The sequence below is a fragment of the Procambarus clarkii genome, chromosome 25, assembly GCF_040958095.1.
Source record: "Procambarus clarkii isolate CNS0578487 chromosome 25, FALCON_Pclarkii_2.0, whole genome shotgun sequence".
Classification (NCBI taxonomy): domain Eukaryota; kingdom Metazoa; phylum Arthropoda; class Malacostraca; order Decapoda; family Cambaridae; genus Procambarus; species Procambarus clarkii.
This window is the reverse complement of record NC_091174.1, coordinates 18392186-18408658: the sequence shown is the minus strand read 5'-3', so window position 1 is coordinate 18408658 and position 16473 is coordinate 18392186. Positions and strand designations below refer to the sequence as shown.

Here is a 16473-nt window from a genome sequence, read left to right as displayed (position 1 = left end):
AGCATCAACAACAACAGGAGGACCGTGTGTTGCAGCATCAACAACAACAGGAGGACCGTGTGTTGCAGCATCAACAACAGCAACAGGAGGACCGTGTGTTGCAGCATCAACAGCAGCAACAGGAGGACCGTGTGTTGCAGCATCAACAGCAGCAACAGGAGGACCGTGTGTTGCAGCATCAACAGCAGCAACAGGAGGACCGTGTGTTGCAGCATCAACAGCAGCAACAGGAGGACCGTGTGTTGCAGCATCAACAGCAGCAACAGGAGGACCGTGTGTTGCAGCATCAACAGCAGCAACAGGAGGACCGTGTGTTGCAGCATCAACAGCAGCAACAGGAGGACCGTGTGTTGCAGCATCAACAGCAGCAACAGGAGGACCGTGTGTTGCAGCATCAACAACAACAGGAGGACCGTGTGTTGCAGCATCAACAACAACAGGAGGACCGTGTGTTGCAGCATCAACAACAACAACAGGAGGACCGTGTGTTGCAGCATCAACAACAGCAACAGGAGGACCGTGTGTTGCAGCATCAACAGCAGCAACAGGAGGACCGTGTGTTGCAGCATCAACAGCAGCAACAGGAGGACCGTGTGTTGCAGCATCAACAGCAGCAACAGGAGGACCGTGTGTTGCAGCATCAACAGCAGCAACAGGAGGACCGTGTGTTGCAGCATCAACAGCAGCAACAGGAGGACCGTGTGTTGCAGCATCAACAGCAGCAACAGGAGGACCGTGTGTTGCAGCATCAACAGCAGCAACAGGAGGACCGTGTGTTGCAGCATCAACAGCAGCAACAGGAGGACCGTGTGTTGCAGCATCAACAGCAGCAACAGGAGGACCGTGTGTTGCAGCATCAACAGCAGCAACAGGAGGACCGTGTGTTGCAGCATCAACAGCAGCAACAGGAGGACCGTGTGTTGCAGCATCAACAGCAGCAACAGGAGGACCGTGTGTTGCAGCATCAACAACAACAGGAGGACCGTGTGTTGCAGCATCAATAACAGGAGGACCGTGTGTTGCAGCATCAACAACAGGAGGACCGTGTGTTGCAGCATCAACAACAACAACAGGAGAAGGACCAAGCCCATACATTACATGACTTAATCTAACAAAAATGTGTATTAGTTCATAAACAAATAGTGCTACAAGCGGGTACCCTACAGCATGTGTCCGGTGGTGCCAACACTGGCTGGTGATGTCAGTCGTGGTGACACAAGCGTCGCCAACACTGGCTGGTGATGTCAGTCGTGGTGACACAAGCGTCGCCAACACTGGCTGGTGATGTCAGTCGTGGTGACCCGAGCGTCGCCAACACTGGTTGATGTCAGTCGTGGTGACACGAGCGTCGCCAACACTGGTTGATGTCAGTCGTGGTGACCCGAGCGTCGCCAACACTGGTTGATGTCAGTCGTGGTGACACAAGCGTCGCCAACACTGGCTGATGTCAGTCGTGGTGACCCGAGCGTCACCAACACTGGCTGGTGATGTCAGTCGTGGTGACCCGAGCGTCGCCAACACTGGCTGGTGATGTCAGTCGTGGTGACCCGAGCGTCGCCAACACTGGCTGGTGATGTCAGTCGTGGTGACCCGAGCGTCGCCAACACTGGCTGGTGATGTCAGTCGTGGTGACACGAGCGTCACCAACACTGGCTGATGTCAGTCGTGGTGACACGAGCGTCGCCAACACTGGCTGGTGATGTCAGTCGTGGTGACCCGAGCGTCGCCAACACTGGCTGGTGATGTCAGTCGTGGTGACCCGAGCGTCGCCAACACTGGCTGGTGATGTCAGTCGTGGTGACCCGAGCGTCACCAACACTGGCTGGCGATGTCAGCCGTGGTGACCCGAGCGTCACCAACACTGGCTGGTGATGTCAGCCGTGGTGACCCGAGCGTCGCCAACACTGGTTGATGTCAGTCGTGGTGACCCGAGCGTCGCCAACACGCCGTGATGTGTATGCTGGTGACTTGGATAAGTGAGCCGGGTCCCCGGGAGACTGTTAACTGTGTCGGGTCCCCGGGAGCCTGTTAACTGTGCCGGGTCCCCGGGAGCCTGTTAACTGTGTCGGGTCCCCGGGAGCCTGTTAACTGTGTCGGGTCCCCGGGAGCCTGTTAACTGTGCCGGGTCCCCGGGAGCCTGTTAACTGTGCCGGGTCCCCGGGAGCCTGTTAACTGTGTCGGGTCCCCGGGAGCCTGTTAACTGTGCCGGGTCCCCGGGAGCCTGTTAACTGTGCCGGGTCCCCGGGAGCCTGTTAACTGTGTCGGGTCCCCGGGAGCCTGTTAACTGTGCCGGGTCCCCGGGAGCCTGTTAACTGTGTCGGGTCCCCGGGAGCCTGTTAACTGTGTCGGGTCCCCGGGAGCCTGTTAACTGTGTCGGGTCCCCGGGAGCCTGTTAACTGTGTCGGGTCCCCGGGAGCCTGTTAACTGTGTCGGGTCCCCGGGAGCCTGTTAACTGTGCCGGGTCCCCGGGAGCCTGTTAACTGTGTCGGGTCCCCGGGAGCCTGTTAACTGTGTCGGGTCCCCGGGAGCCTGTTAACTGTGCCGGGTCCCCGGGAGCCTGTTAACTGTGCCGGGTCCCCGGGAGCCTGTTAACTGTGTCGGGTCCCCGGGAGCCTGTTAACTGTGTCGGGTCCCCGGGAGCCTGTTAACTGTGTCGGGTCCCCGGGAGCCTGTTAACTGTGTCGGGTCCCCGGGAGCCTGTTAACTGTGTCGGGTCCCCGGGAGCCTGTTAACTGTGTCGGGTCCCCGGGAGCCTGTTAACTGTGTCGGGTCCCCGGGAGCCTGTTATCTGTGTCGGGTCCCCGGGAGCCTGTTAACTGTGTCGGGTCCCCGGGAGCCTGTTAACTGTGTCGGGTCCCCGGGAGCCTGTTAACTGTGTCGGGTCCCCGGGAGCCTGTTAACTGTGTCGGGTCCCCGGGAGCCTGTTAACTGTGTCGGGTCCCCGGGAGCCTGTTAACTGTGTCGGGTCCCCGGGAGCCTGTTAACTGTGCCGGGTCCCCGGGAGCCTGTTAACTGTGCCGGGTCCCCGGGAGCCTGTTAACTGTGTCGGGTCCCCGGGAGCCTGTTAACTGTGTCGGGTCCCCGGGAGCCTGTTAACTGTGTCGCTCAACAGGTGGCGGCAGGTTGAGATAAGCAGGAAATTCATAGTCTGAGCTTTGTGAGTGGAAGTGCTCAGGTGGGCCGTCCCGGGCCGGTAATGGCCGCCCTCACAAGATATACCACCACCACCACCGCCTTCTGCTTTTTTCTTTTACACTCTATTTTTTCCTTAAGACATTCTTGGCTTGTTCTTCTGCTAGCCCAAGCACTTGGAGTGGACGGTAGAGCGACGGTCTCGCTTCATGCAGGTCGGCGTTCAATCCCCGACCGTTCAAGTGGTTGGGCACCATTCCTTTTTCCCCCCGTCCCATCCCAAATCCTTATCCTTATCCCTTCCCAGTGCTATATAGTCGTAACCCTGGAAACACAAACCGAAACTGTTTCTATTTTCCGCTTGTTACAACTTGTAATAAAGTTGTTACATCTTGGCTTAACGTGTTTATGACGTATTAGAACGTTGTTACAACTTGATATATTGGTTGTTATAACTGGTTAGGAAGTGTTAAAACTTGTTCGAACGTTGTACCAACGTCGTAGTTTCGGTGTGTGTTTGGCGGGAATAACTTGGCGTTTTTCCCCTTAGTTCCTTCCTTCCTTTCTTGTTCTTCTGCTAAGAAGAGCTATAAAATATCTTGATTTTCATCTTAAAACTTCAAGATGTTTGGTTGTGTTGGTTGGTGTGGTCTGGCTCAGGAGTCCTCAGGAACTGACTGTAGTGCACAAGGCAGTCATATACTCGCATCTGTAATGCCCAGTTGTACAGTCAAACATATTTTATTACTATATAATCACACACAACTATTTTAAAACGAATACAATTATTATATGTTTAAATGTTTAATGGGTTATAAGTTGGGATACCCGGAGATGCCCGGGTCGACACGGACACGCCAAAACTGTCTCTGCCTTTCTTCCTTCCTGTGTGTCTTAACTCTCTCACACACACACCAGTTATAACAAGTTGAAATTATAACAAGCTGAAAAAACCCTGCTCATAATGAGAGCATCCACCATGATGTGAGACTGTCAGTCAACAGGTGCACGACCTGTCAGGCAGTGTGAGAGTGACAGGTGACGGGAGGCGTGCCAGTGTTCCGTCGGGTGTGTGTGTGTGTGTGTGTGTGTGTGTGTGTGGGTGTGTGTGTGTGTGTGTGTGTGTGTGTGTGTGTGTGTGTGTGTGTGGGTGTGTGGGTGTGTGTGTGTGTGTGTGGGTGTGTGTGTGTGTGTTTTGGGGGGGGGGGGGGGTGGACGGTCCGTGATGCTCTTGACTTCTTGTAAAATTTACGACTTTTTCCTGCTGGCAAATCATGGCGAGTAGAAAATTAATATTAATATTCCCTAAGATCAGTACAAAATGTTTTACAAAAACAGTATTTTTTTATATGTTTAAGTTCTTGTTTTCAATGTGTTTATCCAGACGGAAACCGGTGGCTAGTGTCAAAATCGTCAAGGGGTCGGTATGCGACCGTGGAACGCTGTTCTCGCTTGTATTGTGTCGACGCCGATCCGACCATGTTGGGCATGTACCTGACAACAATCACTGTGCCAAGTTGAGTAAAACTAGCCCTAAGCATCTGGCTTCCAACCTCGAACAGACCGACTCACTAATTTATAGATATAGATTAGTGCCAGCAAGCTTTTACGATGTTAAATGCAGAATAGATTGCTTGTAGCGCTTGTTAACTGGACAACTTGTACATCATGTTAACGGGACAACTTGTACAGCATGTTAACGGGACAACTTGTACAGCATGTTAACGGGACAACTTGTACAGCATGTTAACGGGACAACTTGTACAGCATGTTAACGGGACAACTTGTACAGCATGTTAACGGGACAACTTGTACAGCATGTTAACGGGACAACTTGTACAGCATGTTAACGGGACAACTTGTACAGCATGTTAACGGGACAACTTGTACAGCATGTTAACGGGACAACTTGTACAGCATGTTAACGGGACAACTTGTACAGCATGTTAACGGGACAACTTGTACAGCATGTTAACGGGACAACTTGTACAGCATGTTAACGGGACAACTTGTACAGCATGTTAACGGGACAACTTGTACAGCATGTTAACGGGACAACTTGTACAGCATGTTAACGGGACAACTTGTACAGCATGTTAACGGGACAACTTGTACAGCATGTTAACGGGACAACTTGTACAGCATGTTAACGGGACAACTTGTACAGCATGTTAACGGGACAACTTGTACAGCATGTTAACGGGACAACTTGTACAGCATGTTAACGGGACAACTTGTACAGCATGTTAACGGGACAACTTGTACAGCATGTTAACGGGACAACTTGTACAGCATGTTAACGGGACAACTTGTACAGCATGTTAACGGGACAACTTGTACAGCATGTTAACGGGACAACTTGTACAGCATGTTAACGGGACAACTTGTACAGCATGTTAACGGGACAACTTGCTAAGCTTGTCTACATTATGCCCAGCTTATTAAAAAGTTGGTGCTCTTGAGACAAGTTCCCAGGTGATGTATGGAGTCATAAGTCGGGACGAGACAGGTGTTGAGTCTCTCTCTTCATCTCTGGCTGTGTTGACCTTTATTAGCTAAGGTTCTCTCTCACGTGAAAAGGCTTACTTTGATGCAGACGGCAAATCACAATAACTTGCTGGAAGCAAACAACCCAACACTTGCGCGCACGCACACATTGTGAGATTATGCCTGCGGGGGATGGCACTAATACAAGTGACCTCGGTCAGCAAGGACTGCACTGACAACAAATGCTGAACGACAGGTTATTACTTTAAGACTGCAGCAGGTGGTGTGGAGGCGCCACCAGAGTCCCAATCCTTGGCGCTCTTATGACCCAGTGGGTCGTGTGCTTCTGTAACTGTTGTGGGCAGTTGTCGGAGTAGCTAATCGATTCTGACACCAATGATTTGTTGGTGTGTGTGGCTATGGAAATTGGCTAGAGTCCAGGTATCCAGAGCAACATATAGGGTCACTTGCAAGCGTATGGCAGAGTTAATAAATGAGGACGAGGGTCTTAGATGGTGTGAACGGAAAGGCACTTGTAGTTCAAACAATAACAATACATAAAACTTAACAATAACAATACAAGGCAACAATAGTATAACGTTACGTTAAAGTCTGTAGTGGCGCTATCAACACTATACAAGCCGGAATAATCAGACTTCCGGTTTAGACCGCTTGCTGTTCAAATACTAACTACACTGAAACAGTGGACGACCACTCAGACGCAAGTAGCAGTTCGTGACGACTGCGGCAAAACAATATAACAACAACAATAATTAAACGACAGACAGACCTATCACAGAGACAGTTCTCCGTGCAACACTTGGTTAATTACCTTAGGGCTCGTCTTTTAGGACGGCAGTCAAAGTAATCAATTACGTTTCAACACTATGACAAACAGATAACAATTGATCTAAGCAATTTCAATCAAAACAAGTCACAACACATTTACGTTAATTAGCAAAATCAACTTCGTTAATCTGTCTCCAGGACAGTCAAACCAAAACAAGGTAAATTGCCTTAATTACACTGTCACCACAGACAGTCAAGCAACCGACCCAGGTTTAACGAAGCCAATCAACAAACACTTGGTAATTAGCAATCCCTGAGTAACCGCACTAATTACTGTCAAACTGACAGTCAAATTAACTCACAAAGAAATACGTGAACACTTAGTTGATCACTGAGACCGCTTGACGAACACTAATTAGTCAACACGATTGCTAATCACCTAACACTATTAATGGCGGTAATTACACTAATTACAATAACACTGACCTCACATTAATGATCACAAATCAACGCATCTGGTCACGTAGACCAACAAAATACAATAACATAATACGGCGCTTAACCACAACACTGAACAACACAACTCAATTACAATTTAGTGAAAACACTCTTACTTTTATTACTGCTTGTCTTCTGGACCGAAAGAAAAGACACCACAGTAATGGTTAGACACGGAGTGATGGTATAATTAAACCACACTAATAATGCAACACAAATGATTTGCAGGCGATGAGTCACAATAACGTGGCTGAAGTATGTTGACCAGACCACACACTAGAAGTTGAAGGGACGACGACGTTTCGGTCCGTCCTGGACCATTCGACTTGAGAATGGTCCAGGACGGACCGAAACGTCGTCGTCCCTTCAACTTCTAGTGTATAGTCTGGTCAACAAATTATTTAAAACACACAGATACTAAATGTGTAACAAAGTGTAAGATTACAATCACACTCAGGTCCGTTTCAGTTATCACACACATTAGCTGTAACCGCCCTTCTCCTATCTTGCTTTCCTCAGTTGTGGAACTTCTTCCCGTGACGGGATTATCAAGAACCACAGACCGTCCGGCTGACTTAACTCAGCACAAGGAAATAATACACATCAGACGAATGATACAGAAAGCTTATAACTTTGAGTACTCTGATTTATTACCGGTATCCATTAATCCCTCTATCACACTCACTATGATTTCACTGTTGATTGAAGATGGAGCACCACACAGCCAGCCCGGGGTGCACAGTGCACAGGACAGCAGCCGGAGGTGAGGTGGGAATGGCGCGTGCGGGTGAGGGAGCCAGCCACCGGACCACAAGGGCGAGAATGGCATGCTTCCCAAGATACCTGGAGGAGACAGAGGTGCGTTTTGATCGCACACTGGTGAGAATTTCAGTAGCGTGCTTTGCTGAAGGCACACTGATGGAACACTGATGGAACGAGATCATGGACACCTCGTAATAAGCACACGGGGTGGACGACACTGTCGGAAAATCCGACACCATTTAATAATATCATACAGACAGATAATATTGCTGTGTTGTATAAACAAGTTACCCATAGAAAATGTAACTTGTAGTGGAATTCCCGTCTATAGAAAACGGGATATCATTACCACATACTATTATAAATTCACCACCTATTATGGTGGGAATTATTCTTAAATACATTAGTCTTTGGACTTTACCATCATAAAAACATCTCATATAAATTAACTTAATTATCAGAATTAAAATAGAGTAAATGTGACCCTTCTATCACTTACTGTCATCTGGACAATGTAGGCCAGTAGAGTCAGGGAGGAGGGGTGGTCAGCGATTGTTGTTGTCACCTCCGAGACGCGTGGAGCAAATTCGGCTCCTATCATATCTGGACAATGTCGGCCAGTAGCGTCAGTAGTACGGAGTGTCAGCCATTGTTATTGTACTTAGACCACAGAGGCTCATGGGAGCAAATACGGCTCCTGTTAATTTTACTTGGACAAAGTGTTATGGAAACCAAAGGTGTACCATCATCAACACGCTGTCAACAAATACAAGTTAAGTGTTCTGCCGAAACCCATTTATCTATCATTTGTGGCCATTAATGTCATTAGATAGGGTAAACCGGTTAGATCACGAGATCGCCTCATACTAAAGGTAATTAAGCCTAGGTCTTTATGGTTCCTTGTACAGTGTTTTCTCTGATATAGCTGTCATATATTAGGATTCTGGCTTCATAGCTAGCGCCCTTTTGACAGGTCAAGACGAGGAAGCATGCTTTGTGTGCCAGTTACTGGGTGATGGAAGCTACCTCAAAGAGGATAATTTGGTGTCTACATCCTGGTTATACCTGGTGGACTAAGGCCTGCTGTACAATAAGATAAGGAACCTCTTCAATGTGTAGTTAATACTGTAGTTTGATTGGCTGCATATATATAAATTTAATATAAACCCCCCTAATGTGTAGAGGATCGATTTGTGAGATTATTGTAGAAATACAGTCCACTTATCATCATACCAATTGCTATCGAAGTATACAAATTAACGTAAATATAAATTCATATAAATTAAATAAATATAAATCTCACAGGTCGGTTCCCACAGACACAATGGACGAAATAAAACAAGAGTCCACACAGTCCACTATTTTTACATTAATTCACTCAGGCGATGAGTCACAATAACGTGGCTAAAGTATGTCTCAATCGACTTGAGAATGGTCCAGGACGGACCGAAACGTCGTCGTCCCTTCACTTTCTAGTGTGTGGTCTGGTCAACTTAATTCACTCAGAATTTTGACTCACACTTGGAAGTGTATTCCTAGATTCCCTGCACACAGTTTACTTAGCAATATGGTGACGGATCGCTCTTACTTACCCCGATGATCATGGATATCTTTGCTACAGTCCTGATGCACCTGCGGTGAGCATGTGTGGCGTGGAGTAATTCTAATTAGTATCTTCGTAAATATAGTATCTATTTGCGCCGAGCGAGTACCGGATTCTGGGACGATACCGCTTAGACGGATTAGATACACTTGAGCTTGCTGAACTTTGCGGTAGACAGAGAAATACCTTGAATTTGACCGAAATCAGGATATCACGTCAACACAGCCCAGGTCCACTCCTCAGAATGAGGTCCCCTGGGCGGCAAGGTGCACGTGGCATTCCCCTTGTCTTTTGAGACGGCCAATCAGGTGGCCACGTCTTAGAGGCCCGTGGTGCCTCGACCAATGAGAATCATCTGCCGTGATGCATACACACACACACAGGCCGGGAAAACCGTTAGAAACTCCTAGCTCAAAACGGTCTGGCTTCTCTCCCTGTATCTGGGCAGCCAGATGCTAAAAATCATGCTAATGCTGTAACTCTTTATTCAGAAATGCCACGGCGGCCACCGTGAGTTTTCTTTACAGCTGAGAGCGTCTGCTTTTCAAAGACACCCAATTTCGATCTTCTAGCTCCTATATTAAGAATTTCATGCACTCCTGTGCACTCCCGGAAATTTCCTGAAAGCAAAATGACGATCTGCTTCTTCTATCAGTCATGTGTAACCTAGCCAGAGGTACAACCTCTGGCAGTCATTAACTCCCTTTGTCACGTCCTGGTAAGGTTCCACGACGGACCAAAACGGCGTCAATTTCGTATTTCTTTACTCTGATTGTGTCTATCATTATCTACCACCTAGCACAGAGGTCTCCCAGTCGCCCAGTAGCCCAGGCCTGGTGCAACCAGGCCTGGGCGTTAAAAACACAAAAGCATTAAAGATCAGTTTCTTTTTGGAGAGTGAGTGTGGTCCCAGCGCTTGCGCTGGACGGTAGAGCGACGATCTCGCTTCATGCAGGTCGACGTTCAATCCTCAACCATCCAAGGGCACCATTCTTTCCCACCGTCCCATCCCAGATCCTTATCCAGATCTTCCCAATGCTATATAGTCGGAATGACTTTATTGGCGCTTTCTCCTGATAGTCGCCCTCCCCCCTTCTACCGACCAACAACGTGTATGATTCACTAGTGATTAAAGAGAACAAAAAAGACTTGAATATGTTGTTTAAAGGACAGTTTGCAACACTTAAGCAGAGGTGACAGACACCGAGCATGTGAAGTGTTGCGTGGTGTTCCGCCTGGGAGTGTTGCGTGGTGTTCCGCCTGGGAGTGTTGCGTGGTGTTCCGCCTGGGAGTGTTGCGTGGTGTTCCGCCTGGGAGTGTTGCGTGGTGTTCCGCCTGGGAGTGTTGCGTGGTGTTCCGCCTGGGAGTGTTGCGTGGTGTTCCGCCTGGGAGTGTTGCGTGGTGTTCCGCCTGGGAGTGTTGCGTGGTGTTCCGCCTGGGAGTGTTGCGTGGTGTTCCGCCTGGGAGTGTTGCGTGGTGTTCCGCCTGGGAGTGTTGCGTGGTGTTCCGCCTGGGAGTGTTGCGTGGTGTTCCGCCTGGGAGTGTTGCGTGGTGTTCCGCCTGGGAGTGTTGCGTGGTGTTCCGCCTGGGAGTGTTGCGTGGTGTTCCGCCTGGGAGTGTTGCGTGGTGTTCCGCCTGGGAGTGTTGCGTGGTGTTCCGCCTGGGAGTGTTGCGTGGTGTTCCGCCTGGGAGTGTTGCGTGGTGTTCCGCCTGGGAGTGTTGCGTGGTGTTCCGCCTGGGAGTGTTGCGTGGTGTTCCGCCTGGGAGTGTTGCGTGGTGTTCCGCCTGGGAGTGTTGCGTGGTGTTCCGCCTGGGAGTGTTGCGTGGTGTTCCGCCTGGGAGTGTTGCGTGGTGTTCCGCCTGGGAGTGTTGCGTGGTGTTCCGCCTGGTAGTGTTGCGTGGTGTTCCGCCTGGGAGTGTTGCGTGGTGTTCCGCCTGGGAGTGTTGCGTGGTGCTCCGCCTGGGAGTGTTGCGTGGTGTTCCGCTCCAGTGTAGGATCCCTGGTCAGTGTAGGATCCCTGGTCAGTGTTGGATCCCTGGTCAGTGTTGGATCCCTGGTCAGTGTTGGATCCCTGGTCAGTGTTGGATCCCTGGTCAGTGTAGGATCCCTGGTCAGTGTAGGATCCCTGGTCAGTGTAGGATCCCTGGTCAGTGTAGGATCCCCTGGTCAGTGTAGGATCCCCTGGTCAGTGTAGGATCCCCTGGTCAGTGTAGGATCCCCTGGTCAGTGTTGGATCCCCTGGTCAGTGTAGGATCTCTGGTCAGTGTAGGATCCCTGGTCAGTGTTGGATCCCTGGTCAGTGTTGGATCCCTGGTCAGTGTAGGACCCCTGGTCAGTGTTGACTCCCTGGTCAGTGTGGCATCCCTTGGTCAGTGTAGGATCCCCTGGTCAGTGTAGGACCCCTGGTCAGTGTAGGACCCCTGGTCAGTGTTGAACCCTTGGTCAGTGTAGCATCCCTTGGTCAGTGTAGGACCCCTGGTCAGTGTTGAACCCTTGGTCAGTGTAGGATCTCTAGTTCTGGATCGGTAACCCATATTTAACTACACTGCACGTTCTCTTAAGTCTTCAGTTTTGTTTTGTTTTGTTTGTAAACATATTTTGTTAAAAATAAATTCTTGTATAGGTCCCATAGATGTATCCACCAGCACCAACACGTCACTTTTCATAGCTATAAAATGCAATCTCTGCTAAGTTTGTTTAGCCGTATTTTATAGTCACGTTGTTTGCCGCAGAGTAAACTTTTCTACCACGAAGAATTCCTGTTTGTTCTCCCCGATGGTAATGTTTACTTCGGGGCTCTGTGAGGCGGTACTGGCTGGGGTATGACAAGCCCTGTATCTCTGCCCTCTCTTATCCACACACTCGTGATGCCAAGACATCTGTAGCTTATGCCCTGACTGATGTGATGGATTTTAATGAGCTGCTTTATTTACGTTTAGAGGAAACAAAGCAGCAGCCGGGCGTTGGTGAGCGGTCCACTTACGACCCGGCTTCTTCGACGTGGGTGGAGAATAATTTATCAAAAGCAAACACGGAGGAAAGCGTCTAAATTAGCGGAGCAGTGTGCGAGTTGTGTGGGAAGGGGAGGGAGTGTGTGTACTAGTTGTACTCACCTAGTTGTGCTTGCGGGGGTTGAGCTCTGGCTCTTTGGTCCCGTCTCTCAACTGTCAATCAACTGGTGTACAGGTTCCTGAGCCTACTGGGCTCTATCATATCTACACTTCAAAATGTGATTGGAGTCAGCCTCCACCACATCACTGTCTAATGCATTCCATTTATTAACTACTGACACTAAAAAAATTCATTCTAATGTCCTTATGGCTCATTTGGGCATTTAATTTCCAGCTGTGTCCCAGAGTGCGTGTGCCCCTTGCGTTAAATATGCTGTCTTTGTCTACCCTATAAATTCATTTGAGAATCTTGTATGTGGTGATCATGTCTCCACGTCGTCTTCCAGTGATGTGAGGTTTAATTCCCATAGTCTTTCCACAGAGCTCATGCTCTTCAGTTCGGGCACTAGTCTCGTGGCAAACCTCTTAGCCTTCTCCAATTTAGTTTTATGCTTGACGAGATATGGACTCCATGCTGGAGCCGCATACTCCAGGATTGGTCTGACATACGTGGTATACAGTGTTCTGAATGATTCCTTACACAAGTTTCTAAAGGCCGTTCTTATGTTTGCCAACCTGGCATATGCCGCTGAGGTTATCCTCTTGATGTGGGCTTCAGGGGACAGGTCTGGCGTGATATTAAACTCCCAGGTCTTTCTCTCTGATTCTAGAAGAATTTCATCTCCCAAATGATACCTTGTATCTGGCCTTCTGTTCCCGTTACCTATTTTCATTACGTTACATTTACTCGGGTTAAACTCTAACAACCTTTTTTTTGGACTATTCTTTCAGTTTGTCCAGGTCTTTTTGAAGCCTCAAGCTGTCCTCCTCTGACTTAATCCTTCTCATAATTTTAGCATCATCAGCAAACATTGAGAGAAATGAGTCTATACCCTCTGGGAGATCATTTACATATATCAGAAACAGGATAGGTCAGAGTACAGAACCTGAGTGTGTGTGTGTGTATGTGTGTGTCTGTATTCACCTAGTTGTGCTTGCGGGGGTTGAGCTCTGCTCTTTCGGCCCGCCTCTCATCTGTCAATCAACTGTTACTAACTACTAAATAATTTTTTACACGCAAACATACACACACACACACAGCTATTTACTGCAAGGTAACAGGGGCATCTGAGTGACAGGAAATCTGCCCATTTGTCTGCCGGCGCCGGAAATCGAGCCCGGGCCACAGGAGTCCCGCGCGCTGTCCACTCAGCTACCAGACCCCGTGTGTGTGTGTGTGTACTCGCTTATTTGTACCTGCCTATTTGTGCCTGCAGGATCAAGCTCTAGCTCTTGGACCCCGCTTTTCTAGCCGTTGATTATCTAATACAATGACTCCTGTTCTTTTTCTCTATCATATCTACTTTTAAAGTTATGAATGGAGTTAGCCTCTGCAACCTGCTCCTTTAGGTCATTCCATTTACTCCCTTATGCTAAAAGAAAACTTTCTAACATCTCTTTGACACATCTGAGTCTCAAGCTTCCATCTGTGCCCCCTTGTTCTGTATTTATTCATTGTAAACATTTCCTCTGTTTCCACCTTGTCAATCTCTCTAAGTGTTGTATACGTCTGTATCATGTCCCCCCCCCTCTCCCTCCTCTCTAGCGTCGTCAGGTTTAGTTCCTTCACTCTGTCTTCGTGCCTCATCCCTCGCAGCTCCGGGACGAGCCTCGTAGCAAACATCTGCACTTTTTCGAGCTTCCTTAGGTGTTTTATAAGATGGGGTTCCAGGATGGGGCGGCATACTCTAAGACTGGCCTTACATAGGTGGTTACACAGTGATCTGAAAGCTTCTTTAGTCAAGTTTCTGAAGGATGTTCTGACTTTTGCCAGAATAGAGTAAGCGGCTGATGTTATCTATTTATATGAGCTTCTGGAGTTGGGGTTGGTGTTATGTCCACTGCCAGGTCTCTTTTTCAAGATGTTATAGGGAGGTAGTTTCCCTTCATCGTATATTGGCTCCTGTCCCCATTTCCATCATCTTGCACTTGTTAGTGTTAAATTCTAGCAGTCATTTCTCAGACCATCTATGCAACCTGTTCAAGTCATCCGGGAGAAGCTTACAATCCTCATCTGGCTCAACCCTCCTCATTCGTTTTGCATCATCTGCAAACATCGACATAAACGACTCGACTCCTGCAGTCAAGTCGTTTATATGAATGAGGAATAGTATGGGTCCCAGCACCGGTCCTTGAGGCACCCCGCTTGTTACTCTACGCCAGTCCCACTCCTCGCCCCCTTACTATCACTCTCTGACACCTGTCTGTCAGGTAATTCCTTACCCATGATAGTGCGTTTCCGTCTGTTCCCGTCTGATCCCTTAAGTTTGTATAGTAACCTTTTGTGTGGTAATGTATGAAAGGTATTTTGGAAATCTGCCCATCCTTCTCAGTCTTGCCTTATTTTCGTTATCCTATCATAAAACTCCAGGAGGTTCGTCAGGCATGATTTCCCTTCTCTAAAGTCGTGTTGTGTTTACTTACAAACCTAATTCTTTTTAGGTGTGCAAATTAGTCTTAGCCTTATAATTCTTTTAAGTACTTTGCAAGGGTATGCTTGTGAGCGACACTGATCTGTAGTTACGTGCCTCTTCTCTATATCCTTTCTTGTAGATTGGCATCACATTTGCCTTCTTCCAGCAGCTGGGGAATTTTCCCTGTGTATTTGACCCATTATAGATTAGTGCTAGAGGTATGCTGAGGGCCTGTGCTGCTGTTTTTAACATCCATGGTGATACTCTACGAAGAGACCCGTGGCGTCCTGAAGGTGTTCCTCGAGAACGTCATCCGTGATGCTGTAACCTACACGGAACACGCCAAGAGGAAGACCGTCACTGCCATGGACGTGGTGTACGCTCTGAAGCGCCAGGGTCCCACCCTCTACGGATTTGGTATCTGGCCCAGTAGCTTTAGTTACATTCCGTGATGCTAGGATGCTTCTTGCTTCCTCCGCTGTTACCTAAATATTTAGTAGACTCTCATCAGGGGCTGCTTCCTCATCTAGCACCTGGGAGCTGTTCAAGCTCAGTAGTGAACACTCCATTAAAGCTGACATTGAGCTCCTCACAAATTTCATAATTTTCTGTATACTGAAATCCCGTTTTTTGTAACCTGGTCTTTGCTTTGGAGGCATTATAATTTGTATAGTTTCTTTCTGCCAGTCTTCCTATGTTTATGTAGTCATTCTTGGCCCTGTTTCATTTATTCCGGTTTACCTCTGTTCTTTGTCTTCTGTATTTCTTCCACTCTCTCCTGCTCTTTGCTTTTGCTTCCTGTCACTGTCTGTTGAACAACGGGTTATTATGCTCTCCTAATTTTCTCCCTTAATGGTGGTATGAATCTCTCTTCTGCCTCTTTGCACCTCACTTTTACTTGTGCTGATCCTGTATGTACTCACCTAGTTGTGCTTGCGGGGTTTGAGCTTTGGCTCTTTGGCCCGGCCTTTCACCAGTCAATCAACGTATGTACAGATTCCTGAGCCTTCTGGGCTCTATCAAATCTACATTAGAAACTGTGTATGGAATCGGCCTCCACCACATCACTGCCTAATACATTCCATTTATTAACTACCCTGACACTGAAATTTTTTTTTCTTATTTCTCTCTGTGGCTCATTTGGGTACTTCGTTTTCACCTGTGTCCCCTTGTCCTTGTCCGACCCGTGCTGAAGAGTTTGTCTTTGTCCACCCTGTCAATTTCCCTGAAAATTTTGTAGGTGGTGTGTGTGTACTCACGTAATTGTACTCACTTAATTGTGCTTGCGAGGGTTGAGCTCTGGCTCTTTGGTCCCGCCTCTCAACCATCAATCAACAGGTGTACAGGTTCCTGTGTGTGTGTGTGTGTGTTTGTACTTATAGGTATAGTGCAGGTTCAGGGAGTGGTGTGCTGCAGGGGGCAGCGGGAGGTGACAGCCCCAGCGCTAGCAGGAAGTCTTCACTAGTGTATACAGGGAATGGTGTTAAGTGGAGTGTACTGATTGGATTCTTTTGTCTTACGTGCGTTAGTGACTTCTTGAAGATCAATGTCTAGAGGAATTTTAGTATAAGCAGTCGAGGACTGGACCGCGGGGACGTTAAGCCTCAAAATTATCTC

The 16473-nt window shown here is 48.3% G+C and overlaps 1 protein-coding gene across 1 annotated transcript in view; it reads left to right on the top strand.

The window, feature by feature from the left end:
- The window catches only part of LOC138368433 (putative uncharacterized protein DDB_G0268364), a 55449-nt gene extending 50796 nt beyond the window's left edge, over window positions 1–4653 (top strand). The window contains exon 4 of the mRNA XM_069330947.1: window positions 4517–4653. Coding sequence (XP_069187048.1) covers window positions 4517–4653 — 137 coding nt within the window. The remainder of the gene's footprint in view (window positions 1–4516) is intronic.
- The last annotated feature ends 11820 nt before the right edge of the window (window positions 4654–16473 follow it).